The following is a 27076-nucleotide window of genomic DNA, read 5'->3' on the forward strand; positions in this document are numbered from 1 at the left end:
AAAGGTCAGGGGGTCCAAACCACATGACCAGCAATAGGCTGGGGGAAGATAGGTTCCCCTGCAGACAAGGTGCTTGTTTTACCCAGGTTTGCCCCTTGCTAGGCATCCGGGGCTTTCTGCCCTGGTGAGTCTCTGTACCTGAGTTTCCTGTACCTCACCTCTACTCCTCTACTCGTGTCTGTCTAACAGAAAATTAACTTTTCCTCCCCCCACTGCCTAAAACCTCAGTATGCCCAGCAGGGTGCCTGCCAGGTCCTATGGACTCTCCTGTGGGAGTTTCCTTCCCCTCCCTCCCGGCCCCACCGTCATCCTGCTTGTCGCTGTCCTTCCTCTCACCAGCATCCCCTCCTGATGACCACATCCTCCCGCTCGCCCTCCTGCCCATCCGACCCTCCGCTCGGAAAGCACAGCCGCTCCACGCAGCCTGCCCCCGCCATCGCCACCCTTACTCCTCAGCAGAGGGCTCAGCCCAAAGCTAGAAGCCAGCCGGAATTCACGAAGCTCGGTCCAAGGAGCTACCGCGGCATCCTGGTAGTGGCAGATGGCATTTCCAAAAATGAAAAAGACATTCTTTGTTCTGCTTTTTAATATATATATATACAAATATACACGGGGAGGGGGGTCTAGTTATCCTTTTGGACATATTAGCCTTTGGAGAAGGCTCTGCCATTGCTGTTTGTTTAGTCAACCAACCAGAATGTGCCGCATCCTGGCCTCCCCAGCCTTCCCCCCAGCCCTCTGCTCGGCTCACTTTTGCCTCGGCTGTACCGTCTGCTAAACCTCCTAGAGAAACTGACCACCAGGGGCCCTCTCTAAGGTGTTCTAATCCCAGGGGCCACCCAGCAGTTCCAGGCTGGTGTGAACCCGGCCGACTTTGGCCAGTGTCCCCGTCGGCCTGCACGACCCTGCTCTCCCCTCTGTCCTGCTCCACCAGCTCCCCAACACCCTACAGAGGCACTGCAGGAAACGGGGCTCCCGCCAGGCGTCACAAGGGGGCCCTCTGACATTTTAAGAGATCCTTGGACGGCAGAATGAGTCTCGGCAATTTAGCATTTCTTGGGGTCGCATCCTGGTCTACCGACCCACGGCCCCCCCACCCCCAGTGATACATTGAGGTTTACTAGGATGCGGTGTGGTTTGGGGGTGGGGGCAGGGTGTCAGTAGACAAGCAAGAGGGAAGGTGTGTCCTGGCTGTAGGGCCAGCTCACAGCGCTGCTCGGCGGAGAGGGAGGGGAGGGGAGGGGAGGGGCTGGGCGAGGGGAGGGGAGGGGAGGGGAGGGGAGGGGAAGGGAGGGGAGGGGAGGGGCTGGGCGAGGGGAGGGGAGGGGAGGGGCTGGGCGAGGGGAGGGGAGGAGAGGGGAGGGGAGGGGAGGGGAGGGGAGGGGAGGGGAGAGGCTGGGCGAGGGGGGGGAGAGGCTGGGCGAGGGGAGGGGAGGGGAGGGGAGGGGCGAGGCTGGGCGCGGGGTGCGCGCCTGCAGTTGAAAAGCTCCGCACGTCGGGGCAGCGGGACAGACCCGGGGCGCGCTCCAGCCTCCCAGTGTCTTGCTCCTTCGGCCGCAGCCATGACGGAGACCTCGGACAAAGTTCCCATCGCCCTGGTAGGGCCTGACGACGTCGAGTTTTGCAGCCCCCCGGTGAGTACCGCCCGGGGTCCCCAGCCCAGCTGCCGGATCCGTCCATACGCGGGGCCCGGGCTTCGCGTGAGGGTCCAGACCCCTCTCCCGCGTCAGCGACGTGGGCCACCGACGGGGGGAGGCGGGAGCAAATGGGGGCGCCCAGATGTGGAAGGTGACGCCCCACGCGTGTGCCACCGGATTCACCGACGGGTGTGAAGGGGAGGTGGAAGGGTCAGGAGTGCAGGCGGGGAGTGCAGGTCGGCGGGGCGACGGCCCTGCCCCGCGGAAAGTTTGCTATGGGACGTCCACTCCCGAGGGGCAGGGACCCGCCGGAGGGAGCGCGGCGAAAGGGGGCGCCCGCGGGAACGCAGGGCGAGCTGTTTCCCACCCCACCCCTAGTCTCTGAGGGCGCTGCGCGGGGGCGCGGGGCGCGGGGCGCGGGGTGCGGCCGGCGCAGATGTGATCCGTCCCCCTGGGGTCCCCGCCCGCAGGCGTACGCCACGGTGACCGTGAAGCCCTCCAGCCCCGCGCGGCTGCTCAAGGTCGGAGCGCTGGTCCTCATTTCGGGGGCGGTGCTGCTGCTCTTCGGGGCCATCGGGGCCTTCTACTTCTGGAAGGGGAGCGACAATCACGTAAGCCCAGGGAGGGTGCTCAGGGAGGGGAGGTGCGCAGGACCTGAGGCCGGCGGGGTGGCGGGGTCCCCCTGTCACGCGCAAGCTTCCCGCTAGGTGGCGCCAGAGCGCTGGCCCCCCGGGGCCGCTCCCGACTGCGGGCCGCGCGTTCCGCCCCAGCGCCTCCTTTCCTCTCGCGCGCCCCCGGGCACCTTCTGCGTCTTCCTTCTAACTCCGCTGCGCTGCTTTGTGCTCAGAGGAAACTTTGTAGAAAAGCAAGTCAGGGTTTTAAGGGACAATATTAAAACGTCGAGGAGCAGAGGAGAAGGAAAATGCATTGGACGGTTCGACGAAAGCCCCTCCCGCAGATCGCGGCTGCGCTTGCGCTGAGCGGTTGTGTGACCTTGGACGAGGCGCGTCACCCCCTGGCCTCGGCTTACTCATCCTCAGGGAAGAAATGGAACTAAATGAACTCCTAGGCCTCTCTCGGCTGAGAAAGGCTGTGAATTTAAGAACCTGGACAAAGATAGTGAAGAAATATCTAGGCCCAGTGTTAGGAACGAATTTGACCTTCCAGGAATTTTTGTTTGTTTGCTTATTTTTTTTGCAGGTGACCCATTTCGTAATGCTCTTTTCCCTCTTGCTCTAAGGGGGGAGAGGATGGGGGCATGTAACTTCCTTAAAAGTGGCAAATCTCTTTAAAAATCCATTCTGGCCCAGTCACATGTGATTTAATGGTAAATGTTTCACTAACGGCTGCCCTACTTTCTTTGTTTGCAACTATTTATTCTAAAGCTCCACGGGCCTCAGGAGCATAAAAGGTGCTTCTAACTTGACTGGGCAGAATTCCAGTGTGTTCTCTAAATACTCTGAATTCTGCTCACCTATAGAAAGGGGGCATTTTATCTTGATGACCATTGCCAGGCCTGGCATAAGCTTATTTGGACTAATGGAAAAGAATTCCATCTCTGGGATACTCACAAAGGGCTGTTTCTTAATCACTCCCCTCAGAGGATCTGTGGTTGCTGTTTTCCCCCCTCTCGTCTCTCCCACCATGAAATTCAAAGCATGAACGAATTCCAGTACTTAGAGAAAATGGTGCTGAAAGCAATTCAACCATTTTACACATAACATCTTATGCAGTCACTGCCTAATTTGTATTTTTAACTCAAATGCCTAATGTAGATAAGCATGCCATTTAGGCTGAGTCTGTTTTATATCAAATTTACAAGCATCGATTTGTAAGATCAGAATTGCACAGTATTTTGTGTATATTTGAAAAGTGCCTTAATGTATTTGTATTTTAAATCTGGAAGCTGGGCCAGATGCTCATATTTGAAAGCAGCAACTGAACATGGGAACAATTTCAATATCTACATCTCCATTAATAGCAGGGTTTAGATTGTCATCCCTTGGGAAATTGTATGGTATTTGAATGTAAATGCTATCTTTTAGATGACATAGCCTCAATGCTATGGGTCACTTGGGAATAAAAATAGCTTTGTGCTTTTTTTTGGTGAAGATTTTGGTCATGATATATATTAAAATAAATACCATTTGGCATTTAATTATTCAAGGCAAACACAGCTAACTGACAAGCTTCTAAAAAGAGAGATTGGAAGATCATATTGAATAGCTGGGCTCTCTTTTTTTTCATATCTTTTACTTTCCCGAAAGACGGTTGGTTATCTGGTTCAAAAGAGCAGTATTAAGTTCTAAGAATGCAGAGCAACAGTGATCACATTTTATTGCCAACAATCAAAGTTATTGCTATTTCTTATACAGGAGAATGAAGAGCACTGTGGTAATTTTCTTTGTTTTTTTTTAACTCCCAAAATATTCGATGCTGATCCAAATTACTTAAGTCTGAAAAACAAATCATAAAATACTAAATAGTGCAAATTTGGCACCATCTATGCCCAGCACATGCACAGGTCTGCTTTCCCTGAATACAAATCTAAGTGGTCCAAACAAAACATAATCAAAAAAGGTAAGTCTCTGTCAAACAGAAAGATATCCCCAACCAAATGGACTTCCCACTCTTTGGGGATTATCCGGGCCTCTGCTCCTCTATTTTGACTTAACTCGCTGAAATTCACTTCCTCTCCCTTTCATACGGGTAAATCCCCTGAGGACAGGTTTACTTGAAGTCACCTGGAGGATTACGAAACATCTGAGTGCTAATAATTGGGGACAAGTTTCAAATATTGAGGCCATGTTTCAGCTACATTATTGTACATGGAACAAGGCATTGAAACATGGAACATTCCCACTAACACGAAACAGGTGACAGCCCCGCCCTGTGGGATAAGGAATGAGATCATTGCTGGGGGCCTTTCTTCTCCAACTGATTTTTCTAGACATGGTCCTAAACATTATGTAATTAATCTTAGAGAACCCAAGCTTTATTAGAAACTCATTAGCAAATATCCTTGGCTGCAAAAGGCACCATATTGAGCAGAATTTTGGCAAATAATAAACTTCATTGTACTTGGATAGAAATAGCCTTAGGTGCCAGCAGCTCCATCAGTTTAGAGAAAATAATGTGATTACTGCTCCATCAGCCCAGCCTCCTTCTGAGCTCAGGGCCCAGTACTTTGGAAATAATTTCGGACTGTTTACTACCACTGCCCCCATAGCTTCAGGGGGCGCAGACCTCTCGCTGCTGCTCACACAGGCTGTGCACTGCTTACAAAGGATGGACGGGGCTGCCGGAGAACAGATGCAACACCTATACTTAGGGAGCTTTTGCTGCGAGGAAAGTGATGACAGGTGGCGGTGAGGAAAGTGAAATTAGGACCACAAGCCATTCTTCTAGTATCACAATCTTGTCTCCTTTAGACCTGCTAAAAAGGTGGGAACCATTCATTTCTTAAATTTTAAGAAAATTTAAGAAATTTTCCCCAGTGAAAGCGTATGTGCAATGCTTTTCAGAGAAAAAGAAAAAGAGCCTCTTGTTGCCTGAGTGAAGGACACTGTGCCAGCGGGAACCCGAGCGTTGTCTGCCACGCTCCTTTTGACAGTCGTAATTAACCTGTGGAATAGTAGCTGCTCAGAGAGCACAGGGCCAGGACAGAGTCTGCTTTTTAAACCTTCCCTGGAGCAAGTGCTGGCTCAGCCAAAGAAAACAGGTTTCCCAAACTGGGCCGCTCATACAGACCACCTGAGTGCAGAGTGAAACCAGATTGGTGGGCTCTGCCACAGCCGCACGAAATCAGAGCCCCTCGAAGGGGACCTTGGGCCCCGGCCGGCTTGGGAGCCCCTGCGCCGCGGGAATGGGAGCTCGGGCTGGGCTGGCGCCGCTCTCTGCCGTCCCGCCGAGTGGACGCTGCGGCCTGAAGGGCTACTGGCCAGCAAAGCCGTTTCTACAGCTCCGCCGGTAAAATCAGGCCCTGTGGGTCTTGTAATAATGAGTTTCCGACAGGTAGTGATCCTGTAACAACAGGTCCTTTTCCAGTGCTTGTTCACATAGCAGTGATTCTAAATAACGAGAAAGAAAATCAGGCTTGAGTGGCATCTGAGCCGCTTGCCCTGGTGACCGACTAACCTGACACTAAATAGCAAATGTCTTTCGTGAGGTCTCATTCCTTCCTCTTGAAAGAACTTATATATTATATATCATATAAGAGATACATGACATATAAGATATATATACCTCTAAGTCAGAAAAAATAAGAAAAGAAACCTGCCTACTATTCCACAACTCAAAGAACATTCCTGCCGGGCGGCAGCACACTGAGCAGGAGCAATTTGTGAATTATTTTTTAAACTAATGCCAAAATGTTTAAACCAAGAGGGCCCTTGGGATCAGCTAATTTAGTGATAAACTTTATATATATATATATATATATATATATATATATATATTTATTGATTGATTTCAGAGAGAGGAAGGGAGAGGGAGAGAGAGAAACATCGATGAGAGAGAGTCATTGCCCAGCTGCCTCCCGACCAGGAATCGAGCCTCGATCTCCTGGATCACAGGTCAGTGCTCAACCGCTGAGCCATGCTGGCAGGGCTAGTGATAAACAAAAAAAAAATAAATTATTTTTTATGGCAGAATTTTTCTTAAGATTTTACTCAGAAATCCAATACATAAAACAGAAGCCCAGCTGCTCTGCTTAAATTGTAGGAGGGCGGGGAGAAGAGACTCGCAGCCCCACCCGCTCCGCCACCCTCCTCTCAGGGCCACCTCTGTGACACCTCAGCGCTTTAAAGTTCATAATTGAAAAACCACCTACGAGGTCCAACCTCTTCATTTTACACTCAACGCAACTCCCAAGGCCCAGGGATCGGTGTGTGGCCACCTGTCTTTCCGATTCCTGGGCCAGTCCCAAGTCTCCCTCCCTTCTCCCCGCACACATCTCATAACAAAATGCCCTACAACCCCGTACGCCTGCCCCATAGAGTCATTAAAGTGAGTAACTCCCGTTTTGAGCTGAAACAGATGTGCATGTTGACCTTGCTCTCTGCAAGAGCTGCTCTACATGAGGCAGATCCCAGTCTTGTCTGCAGCCCTTACTGTACGCCACATTCCATGCCAGATCTCAGCCAAAAGATTGAAAAAAACTTTCACATTGAGGTGCCTCTGCAGACTTGTTCAGTTAACAGCCCAGTTAACCCTCTGCCTCGTGGATTTCCATTTATCCATCAACAGGTCTCCCCTCTGGCTGCATAGTGGAACTGTCTCTTAAAAAAAGAAAGATCTATGCCCAAACCCAAGCCCATAGGTTCTGATTGGACTGGTCCAGGGGAAACCCAGTCATGGTAGCCAGAGAGTCTACTCAGATGCTTCTACGCAGAGCCAGGATTGCAAATCACCGAGCTGTTTGAATTAGTATCAGAGACTATAAAAGATTTTCCTTTTTTAGAAAGGTATTCTTAAAGAAATCATTGTATTAAGTGATTAGTAGGTGGGTAAGTTCTCATACAAAAATATATTCCTCTGAAGGATGATTCAGTGTATCTCTGACAAATGTGAAAGCTACCTCATATGCTGCAGGTCTAGAGATAATCCCTGAACTGCTCTGAAAGGAAAGCATAACTACTCTTATGTTCATTCCAGATTTACAATGTCCACTATACCATGAGCATCAATGGGAAATTACAAGACGGGTCAATGGAAATAGATGCTGGGAACAACTTGGAGACCTTTAAGATGGGAAGTGGAGCTGAAGAGGCCATTGAAGTCAATGATTTCCAGAATGTAAGTATATTTCATGCGTTTGGAGGGTTTGACCAGGCGAGCCTGGGGGACTTCTCTAATTCAGGGAGAAGCGGCCTCTCACACGCATCCCAGTGGTAACGGTTTTTGATGGCCAGTCAGTGCTGCTAATCTACTTGCACTGTGCAGCAGATTCTCTCTGAGAAAAGGCAGCTCTTTTTTTTTTTTAATATTTTCCAAATGAAAAAAACAACACCTTGGTGTTGAAAACAACAGGCTGTTAGAACATATAAAGTCTTGGCAGAAAAACATGTAAGAGCAATTTCTTTCCAAGCAGCTTTCTATAGCACTTTGAATAAAATACGCAAGCTGTCCTACGGGCTTGCAAAGTCTTCTTTTGAACTTATGGAGAGGAGGGAGATTTTAATTACCTAATAATCTCATCAAATACAGGTAGGGCCTATTAATACACTGTTTTCAATTTTGCAGGTTTCCCATTTAATCTAGAAAATTAGCATGGAGAAATGCCACTATTGTGTCTTATGTTTTCTGACTACTGCCCATTACAGATGACACACCCTAGTCTCCTGTGAAAAGGGCAGGCATGCTTGTTTTCAAAAATTCAGTGTACAAGCAGCTTGAGACATTAAGCTAAGCATCGGTGCTTCAGTGTCCACCTGCAAACCGAAGCGTCCTGCAGGCCTCCTCTCCTGCTGGCCAACATAATGCTCTTCTTCATGTGCTACAATAAGGAAGGGGCCTCATTATTCGTGCTCTCCTGTTAAGGCCGCGGCTGGCGTGGGTGAGACTTCATAACGAAGAAAAGGCACTAGAAAATAATGTCTGTTCTGATCGCTTATTGGCCCACAAATATCTCATTGACCCTTCTTCTGACGGATGAGAAGAACTAGAGACGCATTTGAATGAAAGAACTCCCCTTGTTGATACCAAAACACACTTCACAAACCCTTCCAAATACCAAACAGACGCTAACAGTAGAGCCCCGGGGATGTTAGGTGCTGTTTGATGAGAAGGGTTGGCGGTGTGCAGAGCGGCGCTGCCCTGGGGACGGGCTCTGTATGTGCCCGGCTGCACTTCATTTAGTCATAGCTTTGCAGTTGGTTCTGGTCTGTGTACAAGGATAATTTCTCTGCACCTATTAAAGGCTTTTACTGCGAGATGCAGGACAAGGTAAAAGCATTTTTCTTTCTGCTCAATATAAAATTATAAAATGCGACTCCCACACACACATCATTCAATTCAAAACAAAATTGAATACCTATGATGTGCCACAATACCAAGATATGCAACAGTAGCTACATAGATGAATAGAAAAAGATCCATCTCTATGAAGAAGTGTGTATATCAGGAATATACTTTTAAAGTATTTTAATCCCAAACCTATACATCTGTTTTATGATCCTTTGGTTTTAATAATGGTATTGATATGTTTTGTTCTCCTGGGCCTAAAGGGGCACAGATATTTTACAAACTGATCAATTCTCTTTGATAGCTTCCACATTTCTCTCAGTCAGAACTGGTGAGTAGAACATTTTTTATTTTTTGGTTTTTTTTAATGGATAGAACCTGTTGTGGGTTTAAACAAGCCTGGACTTTTGAAAACACATGAATCCAACACTGTGGTACCTGTATAATTCCCCTATATTTTAAACCACATTCAAGAAGCATTTATTGGGGCCTACTGTGTGCAAGGGACAGTGGTGATAAGCATAGGGGATGCAAAGGTGACTGACACTTGTTCCCCCTACCCCCAAGGACCTTCCAGTCCAGCCCAGGAGGCAGACACACACCCAGAGGTGGCTCAGGTCAGCCTGGGACGCGCACTGACGAAGCTGCGAGCAGAGAGCTGTGGAGAGCAGAGGGGAGGCAATCGCTGCTGATTACAGGGTTGGAGCAGGTTTTACAGAGGAGGTGACAGTTGAATCAGGGCTTGAGGGATGATTAGGTTTTCAACCAGCAGAAAAGTAGGGGTGGGCTGTCTAGGCCCAGGGAAGAACACTGAATACAACTCGCAGGCCTGCTCGGGAGTCTAGGTAGCCCAGGGTGGCTGAAGGTGCGGAGGGGAGAGGATTGGGATGCAGGTGGGACCAGATTAGAAAAGGTTCTGAACTGGAAGTGAACAGTTTCCCCTGCTAACCCAGGACCCCACCAAGATTTTAGTAGAACTCATGATAAGAAGAACCGCCTGAGAGAGAATAGCACTGAACAAAGGGCTCCAGGTTCTATACCATTGAAGAAAAAATGATTCAGAACATAAGAAGGTCAGGCAGGCTTTATTCAAGGAGAGCTATTGCTGTGGGGTTTGTAGTAGAGGAGAGATGGTGGGCTCAACCCTGAATGCAATATAGCAACTCTGAATCGTATTTATAGCCAGAGTGGGAGGTTGATAGACGGAAAATTACTAAGAGGTAGAGTAGTTCTTTACTAACCTGACCTAACAGGATTCTTACTAAAGGCAGGCCAGGCTGATCAGATGTCGGGGGTGGGCAGACCAAGGCTGACTCAGCAGGATTCTTGCAAAAATTGGAACAAGCGGGCCAAGACAGAGCCCAAGGTCAAGGCCTAGTCAAAAAGACGACTCAGAGGAGCCCGACAAGAGTTAGGTCAGGGAGGCTCTGTCAACACCCTGTGGAATGCAAAAGCTGGGTTTGTTCGCGGTGCATGAGTTACATTCTAGAAAGTTACACCCTCGACAGCGTCAGTGCTGTTGGTTTACGCCAGTTCTCTCAGACCTGATGACTTGTTTATGCAACAAAAATCTTGGTTAGAAATCAAGATAGAATAGCCTGGTAAGCATATATGAGTGTTCACTATACAATTCTTTTAACTGTGTGTATGTTTGAAATTTTTTAAAAGGCTAGAGGGGGGAAAATATACCTACCTGATAGGTAGGTTATTGATTTCAAAAATCAATATGGCCCCCATCTCTAACATAAAGAAAAAATAAAATGTAAGTCATATTTTTGCTCTGAGAGCTGAATCACTGGCACAGCTGAAACTGCAGACAGACCTAAGTGTGTGTTGTCAAATTTAATACCAGGTAATTTTTTCAAACTGTGAACAGAAGTCCCCTTTTCTCTCCATTTTCACAGTAATTGCATTCCTAGGAAATCACTCTGTGTTTATGTGTAAAACTGTGTTAGTTTTTCACCCGGGACCCAAGGCAGTTAGGTCCTCAGGACCTTCCCAGGCTTGTTGGGACCAGCATCCCTGGGCCATGAGCACTAAAGGCCTGGAGAGCCACCGATCTTTGTGACAACAAAAACTCCTTCAGAGATTTCTGTCGTGTCCCTTGGGGGTAGGACCCCCTTGCCATCCTTGGGAACTTCAGGTTTAAGCCACAGAGAGAGATGCGATCCCTTAGAAAGAAAAAAATATGCGGCTAAAGTAAGATTACCTGACTCTTGATGAAAGAACGTTACATCAGCCCTGGCTGGTGGCTCAGTTGGTTGGAGTGTCATCCTGAGCACCAGAAGGTTGTGGGTTTGATTCCTGGTCAGGGCACATACCTAGGTTGCAAGTTATATCCTCGAGTGAGGGTTAAAAATAAATAAAATAAAAGTTAGGCCATTGGACTCTTCACTCGTTGTCTTTGTTAGCAAATTTCTTCATTATCACCAGCTTCTAAGGTCTTGTTTGCAAAAACAAAAGGTTTGCTTGGCTTTCTTGTGCTTTTTCATTCCTTTTAATCTCTTAATACATCTGGCTGTTTGATAAGGATTGCAGCTAGACTCAGCGGTTAGGTGTGAGTTCCCTCCCACAGGACCCATTCCCTAGGGTGTTTCAGTTCTGTTGGCACCACGCAGACCATCAGAACTGACTCAATACTCGACTCACAGTCCAGGCTGTGAACCCTTCAATAGAATCAGCTCTCTCCTTTGGGGATGTGGTAATGGTTATATGGTGTTTCCTCCCTTGCATCTCACATTCAGAGAACATGAGAGTTTGAAGTTAAGAGAACATATCACATGGTGGGGCAGTAATCTCCCCCCCCGCTTTGTTTTTCAAACCATGCGCCCTAGATTTACATGCAGAATAAGAGCAGTAGACCTTCAGGACATGGCCCAGTAGTGAGTGTTCCTTACACTACCAGCAGCAGCACCTAAGAGCTTGTTAGAAATACAAAGTTTAGCCCCCACTCCAGCCCTGCTGAATCAGAAATTCTGGGGGTGGGGCCCGACACTCTGTGTTTCATTTAACAAGGCCTCCTGGTGAGTTTGATGTGAGGGAAAATTTTCCTCTGAGCCTCTGGTACAGAGGAAACTGGGGTCCAAGTGGCTATAACAAACTACCACAGGCTGGGTGACTTCTAAACAGAAATTTGTTTCTCACAGTTCTGGAGGCTGGAAAGTCCAAGGTTGAGGCACCGACAGAGTTGGGTGTCCAGTGAGGACCTGCTTTCTGGCTCATAGAGGGCTGTCTTGTCACTGCGTCCTCACAGAGCAGAAGGGCCCGGGAGCCCTCTGGCATCCCTTTGACAAGGGCCCTAATCCCATGCATGAGGGCTTCGCCTCCCAAAGACACCCCTTCCAGATGCCACCACATTGGGGGCCAGGCTTTGACATATGAATTGGGGGTTGGGGTGGGCATAAACATTCAGTCTATATATAGTAGGCTGTTTCAGTCATTTTAAAACTTTATTACCCTGAACAAATTCCTTTTCCCCCGAACTGGTGGTCCTCAGCCTGGGCAGCACATTGTAAACACCTGAGAAGCTTTTAAGTATACCAGGGTCTGGGCACCACCCCAGGCCAGTTAAATGGGAATCTGGGGAGAGGCCCAGGCATCTGTGCTCCTACATCCTTTCCAGGCAACTTTGGTGCAGTGAGTCAGAGACCCCCGCAGTCAGCCGCTGAGAAGCGGGCACCCCTGGGCAGGGGGCGATGCTGGGAGAAATGAGTGGCATGTGCTGCACGTGTGTAGGGGCCAGTTAGGCCGCAAGGCAGGCCCAGGAGGAGCTTTAGGAAGCATGAGCCTGTCCCTCTCTGTTCTCCAGTCTGTCACTAGCCCGCTTCTGTGGGGCTCCTGGCTCTGAGATACACACGGTAGAACTTTCCATGAATATTCTCATGCGTGACTTACATTCAACTTCTTTCTTTATGAATCGTGAGCCAGGACCCCTGGATTTCTAAATGCTTTTCTTCCCCCACCCCGTGGCATTGGCATTGGAAAAGTTCTTACCTTCCTGACATCTGTCTTAACTCGGTAGGACACTGACCAGTTGGGATGTCCAGATTTGCGTTGGTGTCTACATTATGATGGCATAAAATTTGTAGACCTTTAATGCTGCTTTGGCCCCTCGCTAGTCACGAAGTTAAGCAGCAGGTGAAAGGAAACACTCTGGGGACAGAGGGCACCGTGGTGCTGATGTGCTCAGAGGAGAGGAGATTCAGCGCTGAGCTGTCAGCCAAGGCTGGGGACTGCGGCTGAGGTTCCCCTTGAGGCTGGTCCCCAGGCAGACAAGGACAAGGCACTGTTTATATCTCACAGGGGACAAAAACAAAACCTCCAAGTCCTTGGGTAAGGTCTAGGAGCAAAATTCAGCTCCTGGTATGGTAGAAACCTTTACTATTTACTTTGGGCTTGGTAACCTAGAGAAAAAAAATCTGAATTTATGGAATTAATTCACTGGACCAACATCTTTTGAGAATCTTTGTGAAATCACCCAAAAGAAAAAGACGAGATTCAGATAGCGATCTCAAGACGCCTGTACCTGAGACGGCATTCAGCAGAAGCTACCGTGCAGGCCCTGGGAACTAAGACGGAGGAGGGGATGCTGGGGGCCGGGCCCACGGAAGGCAGAGGAGAAGGCGCCCCCTTAGCCTGGGAGGGTCGGGGAGAGCTGCAGAGAAACGATGGTCTTTCATCTGAGCTTGAGGGAGACACGGAGCAAGCGACATGCCCAAATGCCAGCCCCTGGCGGAAGCCTCCCCGCCACGCTGACAAGGCCCCGCCCTGTCATTCCTACCTCACCCTCTGCTTTATTTCCTTAACACCACCTGGCTTTATCTCAATTTCGTATTTTTGGTTGATAACGCTGAAAGTTATGCTCCATGAGGGCAAAGGTTCCGTCTGTTTTGTGCATCCCTGTACCCAGTGCCTGGAACAGTGCCTGGCTTGCAGTAGACAGTACACTGAAGACATGAACGGGGCATAGATGGGTGGCTGAGCTTGTGTTTCCCTTCCTAGGGTATCACAGGAATCCGGTTCGCTGGGGGAGAGAAGTGCTACATCAAAGCGCAGGTGAAGGCTCGTGTTCCTGAGGTGGGCACCGTGGCCAAACAGAGCATCGCCTCCGAACTGGTGGGTACCAGCTGGCTCCAGGCAGCAAGAGGGCCTGGCACATGCTGTTTGAAGGCACAACCCTTTCTGTCCCGGGTTCCTCCATAGGTCTGAGACCAGAACATAAATTCTAGTTCTTCTCTGCCAAAGGAATTGCAACTACTTTGGTCCTCCTGGTTGGTTCTCAGTGATCATTCTTACGTCATGTGGCATATTTAACGGTTTTGGAAAAACATATCTTACAGTGTTTAAGGGGGTTTGGTCTCACATGGCCCAGATTTGCCCGATGATGGGGAACTATCTGACCAGTGATTGAGACAACGTAACAGACTTCGCAAGTTAGAATCTTCTTCCAAGGGGCCTCAGTTCCACTCAGTGTGGGAATCCCTCCTGAAAATCCCGACAGCTGACCACCGGCCTCTACTGGAAAGCAGCCATGGGGTGTCTCGCTCCCTTACCTGTGTGTCAGGCAGCTTCCTCAGAGGTAGTTGTAAACATTGGCCCTACATTGAGCTGAGATGGCTCCCCTTACAATTTCTTCCCATTGGTTCAAGTTCAGCCCCAATGAAGCTAGCTCAGCATATATCAAATTTCTTCTCTATGTGTCAAATTTGTGAGATTTTTTTAAAAACATAATTCTCCTATTTATTATTAATAACGTGCCTTTGAGCTTGCCTTTATAAACATTTAAGAATTGCACACAGAGTTCTAAAGACACATTTAATAATAATAGCTTACATTTATTTGCTACTTTAGGGCTTACTGGAGTGGTCACATTCATTATTGTCTTCCATTTGAGTTGTGGCAGCATCTGGTGGAAAGAAAATGGACTCTGGCCTCAGAAAAATGTAGGTTCAAAGCCTGGTGCTGACACCACTGTGGCTTCAACTCTGTGAGCCTCAGTCTTGTCATCTACAAACTAGGGGTAGCATAGTGTCCCCATGGCCCTAGGACCTACTAAGTAATGAGTAGATGGCTGCTGCTATCATTATTAATTTCATTATGATCACCTTTGGTCCTTCCAGTCCCCCTGAGAGGGAGGTGAAGCCAGCCTCAGCTCTCTCCAGGCAAAAGAGGGTAAACAAGGGTAAGCAAAGTGCCTGGAAACGGGCCTGCTGTTTGCCCTCCTAGGAGCAGCAGCAGGAGGTATCTCACAACACAAAACAAAACAAAAGCTAAAAAAAACGAACCAGTGAGGTTTTAAAGCTCGTTAGCATGTCCTTCGTTTCCTTTCCCACTCCCAGTGTCCCCAGCCATTCGTCCTGGGAGAAGGTTCCAGGCCTTCATGGCTCCAGCCTCCCTCCTCTGATGCTGCTCCGTGTGTTCCTCGGGAGCGGGCCCTCAGAGCAGAAGGCCACGGTCTCACTGCGAACCCCCGGTGCCGAGCGCAGCAATGACTCCGGGACCTCCTCTGTTCTCACCCTTGAACTTCTCTTACTGCATTACCATTCTTTTTAGTCATATCACTCAGTTTCTGTTATAAAGCCCTTGGTGAACTATACTCCTTGGCAACATCCCCAGTGGGCATGGGACCCATGCTCTGCTGCCTTCCACAAGCACCAGCCCCACACTGTATGTTTGCAGCACATATTCTGGGGGTTTTTTAAAAAACAATTTTTTCTCATTTTTAAAAAAGGTTCTTTGGCCCTGACCCATGTGGCTCAGTTGGTTGGGCGTCATCCTGTGCCCTGAAAGGCTGCTGGTTCGATTCCTGGTCAGGGCACATGTCCGGGTGGTGGGCTCGATCCTCAGTGGAGGGCGTGCAGGAGGCAGCCGATCACATTGCTATCACATTGATGTTTCTCTCTCTCCTCCTGTATTCTCTCTCTCTAAAAATCAATAAAAAATCTCTTTAAAAAAACACCTCACATTTAAAAACAAAACAAAACAAAAAACAGTACTTTGTCATTATAGAAAATTTTGGAAATACAAGAAAGAATAGAGAAGAAAATTACCCACAATTGCATAATCCACAGATAACTAATGTTAACATTTTGCTGAATTGTCTTCATGTGCAAGTCTGCATGATATTCTTTTTATACCTGAATTTTTTAAAATATGTTCTTATTGATTTCAGAAAGAAGAAAGGAGAGGGGGAGAGAGATAGAAACATCAATGATGAGAGAGAGTCATCAATCGGCTGCCTCCTGCACGCCCCCTACTGGGGATTGAGCCTGAAACCTGAGCATGTGCCCTGACCAGGCTCCAACTGTGACCCCCAGGTTCCTGAGTCAGTGTTCAACCACTGGGCCACACCAGCTGGGCCATAATTGAGTTTTTATGCAGTTGTACATTCTTATTATTTTCACTCAACTTTAGTCCTTCTAAAATGTAGATTAGAATGAATGTATTATATGTTATCATATGATTATAATTTTGAAAGTTGTTTGTTCAGGTATCTTCCATTTTTAACCAATTAAAATAATAAGTCAAAATAATTTTTTTGAACACAGAAATAATTCACTGGTGAATAGCTTGTATTTAAATCTTTGTTTGCATCTGATTCTTTTCTTAGGCCATAGAAGTGAATTATTTTTCTTGTGTTTCAGTTATTTATATTGTGCATGATGGATCCTCTGATGGACAAAACTAGAGTGACTGAAACAAATAAGGATCTGTTTTCTCCATAGTAAGCAATGTGGAGGTAGGCGGCTGCAGGCATTGGCTCAGTGGCCAGCATCTCTGACTATTTTGGCCTTTCCTTCCAGCTGCAAACATCAACCACACATTTAAGTAAGGAAGTCAGGAAGAGGCTGAGCAGTGCCAACCATGGCTTCCCTTTCATCAGGAAAAGCAGGCGGCTTCTCAGCCCCCCGACATCCTCCAGCATGGACCTCATTGTCTAGCACCGCTCACACGGGCACCCGTAGCTTCTGGAGAGTCTGAGAAATCACGTGCCTCTCCTGGGACTGGGCACATTGCTGCCTCAGACAAAAGCAGGATCGTGTTGCAAGGAAAGGGAGGGAGAAAGGAGATTGGGTAGACAACTGAAAGTATGTGCCACAAGCTTACTTAACATTCCTAGCTTGTAGGATGCATATATACACATTCTCCCCATCACCCCACTCTTTACCAACACACTTTAGACTATGATGGGGTAGATTTATGCACCACTTGCTCTTATAAATTTTTCATCAGTTTTGTATAACTTTAAAAAGCTATTATACCCAAAGAGCATTCATTTCCTGGATGGAGCCATTTAATTTAAGGTAAATAACTGGATTACCTGAGAGCCGCTTCCTCCAATAACTTTGAGTTGTTCTAACACAGCCATAAGCCTGGGGGAGAAAGCATAAATGAAGTGCTGCTCTCCTCTCAAAATAAAGAGAAAACATTTTAATTTCTCCAAACTATCGCAAACTAATAAATACATGAAAGGAACAACCTGGCAAAATAAATTTGTCTCCTGGGTTATCAAACCATTCTCAGCATCTCGCTGTAGAAGAAAATCCAGGGTTTAGCTTTGAAATCTCAGTGGTGTGCTTGATGCAAAGAACATCTGAAGTATGTTTTGTTATAGCTGGGAAATGGAGAAACGGTTTATGTTAAATAATACTTTGAACTGAAGACATTAAAGAACCAATCACTTGCTTTTTCCATTGTTGTTCAGCACAAAACCCCAAAGGATTTTCACTTCAAATGGAGAGTTCCTCTATCCTTTGTAGGATCCCAGGGCCATTCAATTGCTTTTCCTCAAAAACATCTTTGATCAAAAACATCAGATTAACCCAAAGCTCAAAGTTGGTATCAAGTAATTTTCACTTCTGCTCAGGATACTCAGATTCACACATTCCAGCTATCCAAAGGCAGGCTGACACGAGGCGCGGGCGCTGGATATTGTGAAGAGAGATACAAAGAGAAGAGATTAGAACTTTAAAGGGGGGGGTTGGCATACACACATACACACAGAATTCTCATTAAGGTTTTACAAAACGAAATAATCTCTTACCCACCCATGAATCTTAATACGCAGCATGTTCCACTGCCTTCTTGCTGAATGCATTTCATTTTCACTTACAGGAAGGCAAGATCATGCCGGTTAAGTATGAAGAAAACTCTCTTATCTGGGTGGCTGTAGACCAGCCCGTGAAGGACAGCAGCTTCTTGAGTGCTAAAGTCATAGAACTCTGTGGCGACCTTCCTATTTTCTGGCTTAAACCAGCATATCCGAAAGGTAACATTTTAAAGCCTCTTAATGCTGCTTGGAGTTCGGCCTGTCCGTGTGAGTTTCCCGGGGGCCCCTCCACGGGCCTGAGCTGCAACGAGGAAGGTGAATCAGGGCGCATGGCGCAAGGTCAGGGCCGCAGGGTCACAGTAATTGGCATGAGGGACCAGAGGGAAGGGAAGCGACAGCCCTGAACGTTGTGGGGAAGGGACGGAGCTGCAGGGTTAGCAGGAAGCAGATCAGGGAGTCAGAACACGCTGCAGGACCTGCGGTTTTTATTGATGACTCTCCCACTCCTTCCCGAGCTGCCCCTTCGTCTCAGTTTGCACTTTGCAATTTTACATTTTTTTTTTATTCCTAAGGCATAGAATCAAGGGACTAAGAAGCTGTCATATCGCAAAATCTTTATTATGTTCAAACCTAGAATTATGGGACAGCCAAAAGGTGCTGTGGGCACAGGTTGAGATTCTTTAAGTTCAGGGCTCAGGCGTCAGCCTCCGAGTTTGGTGAAAAGAAATGAAGGGCCCGTGGGGTTCAGAGCTGGGTTGGAGCACACCTTCCAGCTAGTTCTGGGGGGTGAAGGCAGGTGAACCCCACAGGCCAGGCTCTTTTCCCTTAGTTTACCCCGTCCCCAGGGCTATTCCCACTCTTGATTTCCACCACAGTTAGTTACCCCTCTGGCCTCCCAAAGGCGTTTTTGTAGCTTGGCCCAAGTGTGGATAAAGGCCTTTCTCCTAGCACAGCTGTGATAGGCATGTTTTCTGAAAGATTTTATTGAATACCAAGAGTGAGCAGCATGGAAATAAAATTAAAAAGTACAGGCACTAAACCTGGCTTGCGGGGGGAAATGGGCAGTTGTTAACGGGCGCAGAGTTTCGGTTTTGCAAGATGAAAACAATTCTGGAGATAGATGGTTGCATAGCAGTGTGAATGGACTTTATGCCACTGAGCTGCACCCTGAAAAATGGTTAAAATGGTAAGTTTTATGTATATTTTACCACAGTTTCTTTTTAAAATCTCACCAAGGCTTAGAAAATCCAGACTTCTGATTCTGCCATGGCTGATTCATTCCTGCAGTTCACAAGTCTTACTCTGTCCCAGAGCTGGAATGAGATGGTTACTTTCTAGCCCAGGCAAGGTAAATAGGATTCAATTTATATGTCACTGGCCATAGCTACCTGGAAGAAGGGGTTAAGAAGGACCCTGAGGCCATATGCTGGCTCAGTAAGAAAGAACAACGGCAGGGGGCTGGAGAGGGGGCTGCCAAGTGGACAGTTGCTTTTGCCACCTTGCTCTTGTCCAGAGGGTGGTCACAACTCACAATTCTACGGGCTGCTTGTCAAGTTCTCACTTTCAGTTCCCCACCTGCCTCCACATGAGATAGGCCTTCTTGCTTTCCACCACCCAGGAACTACTTCTCTAATACCTTGTCACCTGTTCCAGTCGAGGACAAAAGTCTGCAACTCTGCTACCATGGACAATAGCTCTCCCTAAACACTTTGAGCACAAAGCTCTTACCCAGAGAGTTCATTCTTTCATCATTCATTCATTCATTCCTTCATTCAAGAAACATTTATTGGCATATTTATTATGTGCCATTTACTTGTTCCAGGCACTCAGAATGCACTGGTGAACAGAATAGACAAGAACTCCTGCCCTCAGGAGCTTTATATTGTAGCAAGGGGAGACAGTGATAAACACAAAATTAAAATTAAAAAATTGTATGGCAAGATACAAGGTGCTATGGAAAAATAGCAGGACAAGGGGATGGGGTGTGTTTGGGAAGATAGTGCTACTGGTAGTGCTAGGAACTGATAGCGTGAGTACCTTGGGAAAGAGCTTGTTCCCTACATCCAAGATGTGGCCTGGCCCCTCCCAGCCCAACAGCATGATCACATCGTAAGCATTCAATCATCACAACATCCACACAAGGATTGCACACATTTTACGTCCAACACCAGGAGAGAGGAGATCACTGAAATGTCCTCCAGGCTTGAAAAGGATTCAATCAGGGATGGAATATCAGACATAAAAATGAGGGATTTTTATGTATTAACTATGTAGGGTGACAGATGGTTAATAGATCATTGTGGTGATCACTTTGTAAGGTATATAAATGCCTAATCACTGTGTTATACACCTGAAACTAATATAATACTGTGTCAATTATAATTAAATTTTTTTTAAATGGGATTTTTCCCAGTCTAATAAATGCAGTCATATTTTAGAATAAACTTAAGAAAATAAAATCTTGCCTGGCCGGTGTGGCTCAGCGGTTGAGCATCGACCTATGATCTAGGAGATCACAGTCCGATTCCTGGTCAGGGCACATGCCTGGGTTGTGGGCTTGATCCCCAGTGGGGGCCTGCAGGAGGCAGCTGATCAATGACTCTCTCATCATTGATGTTTCTCTCTCTCTTTCACTCTCTCCCCCCTCCCTTCCTCTCTCTGAAATCAATAAAGACATATTTTTAAAAAATAAAATCTCCTCTAAGGATGCCCAGCTCCTCACCATCTAAGCACCCCAAATCCAGGGGGGGGTCCAGCCACCCCCACCCTTGGATCTTGACACTGGCAGGTCATCAGAGTCACATGGCTGTATTATCAGAGACACAGCGAATGGCAGCTAGACAAGGTCAGAGAAGGTCGAGAGCTGATGGCCGCTGAGCTCAGGCTGTGTGCCAGGCACCGTTCTAGAGCTTTACATTTGGTCTTCATTTAATTTTCACTAACAACTGTCTAAGTAACTACTGATATGCCCATTGTGTGGATGAAGAAACTAAGGTTCACAGAGATTAAATAACTCGCCTGAGGCCGTTTAGTTAAAAGAAGAAGAGTTGAGATCTGAATCCAGGTCTCCCTGATGCCTCTCCAGCCATGCTTCAGAAACCAAGAAGCTATCTATGGCTATAAAGTACATCTCAGCTTTCGTAAGTAACATGATATAATCATCACCACCTAACATCTGAGTGTGAATTGTGTGTCAAACACTATGTTAAAACTCTTACAAATTGTTCATTAACTCTATCACTATCCTGTGAGTTTTATACCATTACTCCCCCCATTTTACAGGTGAAGAAACTGAGACTCAGACACACCAAAGTCCATGCTGTGTGGTATTTTCCATTGTTGTTACTCAGCAGCCGTAGGTCATGGGGGGCCCACGAGGCAGTGTGGGAGCTAGAGCACCGGCTTGGAAGTCAGAGAAGTCCACCTTCAGCTCCTCTCTGCCATCCGTCCTGTGATCTTGGCTAAGTCGCTTGGTCTTTCTGGAGCCTGATGCCCTCATGTAGAAAAGTATCTGCTTTTTCTATCCCATTGGATTTTTTGGTTAAGAACCAAGATAATAAATCCTCTGAAAACTGTAGCTTTATACATACATAGTCACTCCATTAGGAAGGCATAGGGCTGCAAGTAACAGAATACCTGATCAGCAGTGGTTTCAGCAAAGACCGGTGGATATTTTTTCAAACAGCCAGAAGTCTGGCGATGCGTTTCTGGGTTTATCAGCTACTCAGTGATATCTTCACGTCCCTTTCTCGCGTACCATTTTCTTCCCATAGTGTCACTTCTGGTCACAAGCTGGTTCTCATAGCCCAAATATCACACCTACATTCAAGAAAGGAAGACAGGACATGGAAGGCCACATCTGTCCCCTTTTACCAAGAAAGCAAAAGCTTTCCCAGAACTGCACTAGCAGATTCTGCTTGTGTCTCACTTGCCAGAAACGTCTAACCTGGGCACTCCTCATTTTCAGGCAGGCTAGCGAAATGAGTGGCATCTTACTTTCTCAGCCCCTATACTGGAGGCAGGCAAAGAAAACGGGATTGTGGATGGATCTTTGTCAGCTATCTTACAATGTCGACCTCAGTTAGTGTTATAAAATCAAATTCTGGCTACCTGTATATTTAACTACTAACCCAAGACTCTAAAACCTGCTTATTATTACAAAAATCATCAGTCAAATCATGTCTGTGTTTGGGTGTCCTTTCTTTGTTTTTTACCCTGATAAGCACAGACCTTCCTTAATTATTCAAATAAAGGAATTAACTCCCAGCTTTTTTCCCCCCCCCCAGAAATCCAGAGGGAAAGAAGAGAATTGGTAACACAGGTTGTGACAACTACCACGAGACGACCACGCAGTGGACCACGGGGCAACCCAGGCCCTGGAAGACCGAACAACAAAACCAGGCCCGGCGTGCAGGAGGACTCGGAGCCCTTCAACCCAGACAACCCCTACCACGTGAGTGCCCGCGCCGCGCAGGCTGTGGGGCCGCTGCTGTCGCGGGGCTTCCCTGAGGTTTCCAACGAGCGTTTAGTATTCAGCTCAGGCTTTCGCTCACTATTTTAAAAATACGTCATTTGTTCGTTTACAAATGCGGATGAGAACACTTAAGCATCGCCTCTGTAGCGCAAAATCCTGATGGGCTGTAACCGCCGTTCAGTTGTTTTCTGTGCTCTCCTTTTCTTGAGTCACAGGCAAATCCATAGGGCAAATTCATATCAGGAATTTATTTTAAAATGGTCCCAAGAGTGTGCTCAGGTGGCAACACACAGAAGGAAAGTATCCCCCCCCCCCCCCCGCCCCGCTTTATATCCACTTTATTCATCCATTCAACAGGTATTTGTTGAGAACCTGCTTACCCAGGAACTTCTGCCGTCGGGGACCCTCTGTCCACTCTGCAGACTGTGTTCATACACAGATAAAGCACTTGAGGCCAAAACATTGAGAACTGGTGCTTGGATGACACTAACGTGCTAAAGACTTCTCACATCTTCCACAAAGTATTATTTACCATTACTGTATTTTGCAGGAAATGGAAAAATATTTCTTTGTAACTAGTGTTTTAATTGAAAAACAATACATGCATATATTTTTTAAAAGCAGTGTAACACCTCAGACACCCTCCCCAGAGCAACCTATGAACAATAGCTACTTGCCCAGTTTCTTTGCGTTAAGTACACACACACAATTTGAACACAGAGCATACAAAACCCCTGTCCCTTGCTTTCCAGTTATAATACGGTATTTTGAAGATTGTTCTGTATCTCCTCTATAGATCTACCTCATTCATTTTAATGTTCCCATTGCATTACATTGTGTGGATGTACAGAACTTACCTAGTTCTACTTTGGTGGACATGGAAATTATTTCCCTTTTGCTGTTACAAATACTAATAGTAGGCAAGCTGTACACCCATGCCTCATAGGATTGAGACGGTGTCAGTGCAGTGGAGCTCTTACTTGGCACAGTGCCTGCACGATACCCATCAAATTGCTCAGACTTTGCTATCAGTCTTCCTGTCCCTCTTATACATGAGGGACTATATCTTTAACATAAATACTCTCGGGTCTGCTGAGTCAAGGTAGATAGGCATTTTATATTTTAATAGAGGATATCATATTGTCTTCCAAGAAATTATACCAGCTACATGTCTTCACAGAGTAGTAAAAGGACTCATTTATTATCAAACTTTGAAAAAATCTTTGCCAGGTTTTTTGGGGGTTGTAAAATTTCTCTCCTGGTTGTGTGATCATGCCTGTCTTTAATTATGTGTAAGGTCGAGCATCTTTTCATATACAGATAAGCCATTTGTGTATCATTTTCCTGTGTAACCTCTTCAGGCCTATTCTGTTTCATGTGTTGCAGATATATTTTCTAGGTTATCATTTGAAACTAATATATTTTCCAAAGATTTAGAGCAAAAATTATTTTTTAAACAACCCAACGCTTATCAGAAAATTCAGGACACCACAGTACTTCATTTGCCTAAAACTCAAAGAATAAAAAAGGAAATAAAATCTGAATAGGCAAACAGCAAATTTAATATAGCTTATTCCCCAGGTAGCTGGGTGAGAGGGGTCTGGTTCAAGGGATAAGGGCGGCAGCCGCTTCCCCGGTGGAATGACTTTGTCTACCCGGCTTCCAGACCTGAGTATCCATATTCTTTTAAAAACTCCAATTACATCAAATTTTCCTTTACTTTGTGTTCACCTTTCAGCAGAAACACCTCTCCATGATGTTGATCCTTCACATATTTAAGGTATCTTAGAGCAACCACCTGACATTTCCTCCCAACTTTTTAATCCTAACAAGGCCTTGCTGAACCCTCAGATAAAGAAATGTTTCAGTCAACAGGCTTTTTGCCTCTCCCTGCCCCAGAAGTCAACTACGACCATTAATGAAGTGGTTTTCCCTTTTTGTCCCAGGTGAACCTATCTCAGGAGATAAGCAAAGAAAAAGGGAGTCTGAAAAATAAAAGGATGATACAAGAGAATAAGAAAAGTATTGTGATGGCAGGAATTGTTCATTTTGTTGGGGGGGGCCACGGCAGTGTGGTTGTATAGGAAAACACTCTTATTTTGGAGAGACATTCTAATGTATTTATGGGTCAGATGTCACAATACCTTCAATTCTCTTTAAATTCAGTTCAGAATTTTAAAATACATCTGCAAAATAAAAAGCAAACTTAAAAGTTAGCAATTGTTAAATCTAGATGATGTTCAGTATACAATTTCCTTCACTTCCAATATGTTCAAAATTTTCGTAATAAAAAGTGCCATCTCTCTCCAAAAATTGAGACTTTTTTATACCAGAAAAGGTGACAGGGTTGCCGAGTTCACTTTGCTCAAGCCTGTGTTTGGTGCTGCATCTGCCTAAGTTCACCCACCTCCAGGAAAGAGGCTTAAGCTAAATAAAGGATTTACTTTTATTTTTTTAATATACCTTTATTGATTTCAGGGAGAGGAAAGGAGAGAGAGAAACATCAATGATGAGTCACTAATCGGCTGCCTCCTGCACGCCCCCAACTGGGGATCGAGCCCGCAACCCGGGCATGTGCCGACCGGGGATTGAACCCCGATCGCCTGGATCCTAGGTTGATGCTCAACCGCTGAGCCACGCCCGGCCGGGCAGGATTTACTTTTAATAAGGGCTTCTGAGCAACGAAATTCAATAGCGTATTAAAGAGGACACAGAAACTGTAGCCCTGGATATCCATAAAAAGGGGGCGAGTTCCTTCCAGCTCTGTGCTCTCCGTGGTGTGTTTTGTAGGGGATTTTTTTCTTCAATATGATTTTTTTCTGTAACTCTATGGCACACAGAAACAAGAAGGCAGTTTAAGGTCTGGAATTTTCACACATTATGTGGTGCCTTTTCCCGAGTGTTGCAGACCCTACATTGAAATGATGGCAGAAGCTAAATGACTTGTTTGGCCAACGCAGCTGGAATAGCAACCCATCAGCCTTTATCAGTTGAGTATAAAACGTGCTCCCAGGAGTCCTGGATGCCATCACTACAGGAAGGCACCAGAGTTCCCACTGACTTAAAATTAAGTGGCAGAAATGATATTTTTGAATGATTCCTTCTTTGCCTATTTAAAACAAGATGAGTCACTGTTGAGTGGTTACCATGGCTCATTAAAGCGTGGAGAAACTTCACGTAACATTTTTAAAAAACCTTCCTGCCAGTGACAGACGAGGTAAGGTGAAGTTCCTTGATGTTAGAAATTCTGAATTATAAAGGGTACGAATGAAAGCTCCTTACGGAAAAGTATGCTTCTTGTGAAACATTTGGGATCTTATTTTAAAATGATGTTACAAACTTCTCATAAAGAAAACACAATTCTTTTATTTCACAGCAGCAGGAAGGGGAAGGCATGACATTTGACCCGAGACTGGATCACGAAGGAATCTGCTGTATAGAGTGCAGGCGGAGCTACACCCATTGCCAGAAGATCTGTGAACCCCTGGGTGGCTACCAGCCGTGGCCCTATAATTATCAAGGCTGCCGTTCGGCCTGCAGAGTGATCATGCCATGTAGCTGGTGGGTGGCCCGCATCTTGGGCATGGTGTGAACTCACTCCATACGCCACGTGCTGTAAAGGAAGCAGCTCAAGAGACAACCAAAGGATGAAACACCTTAATGCTGAAGGGACCACAAAAAAGTATTTTATGCTCAAAGTGATGTTCTTTGAGACACTTTTAACAGAATTATTTCTACATTGCTTTAGAGAACTTGATCCGGAATGTGCAAATGTATGAAAGGGTAGTCTAAAATGTCATAATAATACTATTACTTGCTATTTTTTGCTTTGCCCATAATGCCTGCTTGTAAGATTTCCTTCCCAAGCTATTTTGAAATAAATATGAAAATTTACAACTTGACAAAAATCTCATGTACACTTGAGTTCCTTTTGATCAAGCCACTAATTAAGATGTTCTGAATTCAATTGTTCTTAACCTTTGTTCTTCCCAGTCTTGCAAATGCGCTCCCCAAGTTTCCAGATAAAAACACAAAGAAGCCCTGGCCAGTACGGCTCAATTGGTTGGGCATCATTCCTTACACTGAAAACTCTAAGGTTTGATTCCTGGTCAGGGCACATGCCTGGGTTGCAGGCTCGATCCGCGGTAAGGGTGCGCTCCGGAGGCAGCCAATTGATGTTTTTCTCTCTCTCTCTAAAAATTAACAGAAACAAAATTAAATTTAAAAACCGCAAAAAAAGAAAACAGGACATATAATGGAATTTACCTGAAAATAAACATTATAAACTTCAATGTGGTAGCTCACAGGAAATTCCTGATCTATAGTATGCACTGACATGTGACTAACAGGTAGCTGCCCTATGTTAAGAGTCACTCCCAGGAAAGGAGCATTAGGCAAAGAGGGAAAACATAGCAGGAGATAAATGAGACTTGCAGGAAGAGGACTTTCATTGACATTCTGAAAAGCAGGTCCTCACACTCTTTTCAATGTTTTCAGTAAGGGCTCACTGGGCATGAAGAAGAGTAATGATTTCTACCTCTGTAGTACAAATCAGGCTGTTGATGTAGTCCAATTACCAATTAGTTACTCTCCTAGTAATCGGGCTGACTGCAGCTTGGCAGATACGGTCGAGGAAGAATGGCCTATTTATTTATAATGACATAAAGTCTCTCAGGAATGCTGACGAGAACAAGGGCTGTCCTTAGAAATTGAAATATTCAAATCAGGAAGATGAGCAGGTATTTCATATTAGTTCTGAATCCCACAATCTGAGAGAGCTTTCTTAAGGAAAACATGGTTTCCAAAACAAGGATGCAGAGACACGATAGGTCTGGATGCCATGATCTCATTACAATCTCATATTCTAAATACACCTTATCAGTATACATTTAGTGTTTTCCAATTTGTCTGTAAAATTAGCCAGATTTTTTAAATTCTGTACATCAGACGAAT

General features: G+C 46.1%; 1 protein-coding gene across 4 annotated transcripts; it reads left to right on the plus strand.

The window, feature by feature from the left end:
- The first annotated feature begins 1463 nt into the window (after positions 1-1463).
- Positions 1464-26031, plus strand: CNMD (chondromodulin). 4 transcript variants are annotated; one of them, XM_016205395.2, is made up of 8 exons: positions 1464-1634; positions 2108-2248; positions 7293-7433; positions 13602-13715; positions 17715-17868; positions 21936-22102; positions 24964-25112; positions 25500-25584. In XM_016205395.2, exons 1-7 carry the CDS (start codon positions 1563-1565, stop codon positions 25063-25065), a joined length of 891 nt encoding a protein of 296 aa, XP_016060881.2. In that variant the 5' UTR covers positions 1464-1562; the 3' UTR covers positions 25066-25112; positions 25500-25584. The 4 variants fall into 4 exon arrangements, with proteins under 4 accessions (XP_016060881.2, XP_016060879.2, XP_016060880.2 ...); XM_016205393.2 differs by lacking the exon at positions 24964-25112 and having other exon boundaries at positions 1465-1634; positions 25500-26031; XM_016205394.2 differs by lacking the exon at positions 24964-25112 and having other exon boundaries at positions 1465-1634; positions 25503-26031.
- The last annotated feature ends 1045 nt before the right edge of the window (positions 26032-27076 follow it).

The sequence above is a fragment of the Miniopterus natalensis genome, chromosome 2 (assembly GCF_054644295.1).
Source record: "Miniopterus natalensis isolate mMinNat1 chromosome 2, mMinNat1.hap1, whole genome shotgun sequence".
NCBI classification, from domain to species: Eukaryota; Metazoa; Chordata; class Mammalia; order Chiroptera; family Miniopteridae; genus Miniopterus; species Miniopterus natalensis.

Bases quoted from the DNA above. Each gene is read 5' to 3' on its own strand.
- CNMD (XM_016205393.2), top strand. From the start codon at position 1,563: ATGACGGAGACCTCGGACAAAGTTCCCATCGCCCTGGTAGGGCCTGAC. The intron at 2,249-7,292 runs GTAAGCCCAGGG...TGTTCATTCCAG, and splicing joins GGAAGGGGAGCGACAATCAC to ATTTACAATGTCCACTATAC. The intron at 17,869-21,935 runs GTAACATTTTAA...CCCCCCCCCCAG, and splicing joins TAAACCAGCATATCCGAAAG to AAATCCAGAGGGAAAGAAGA.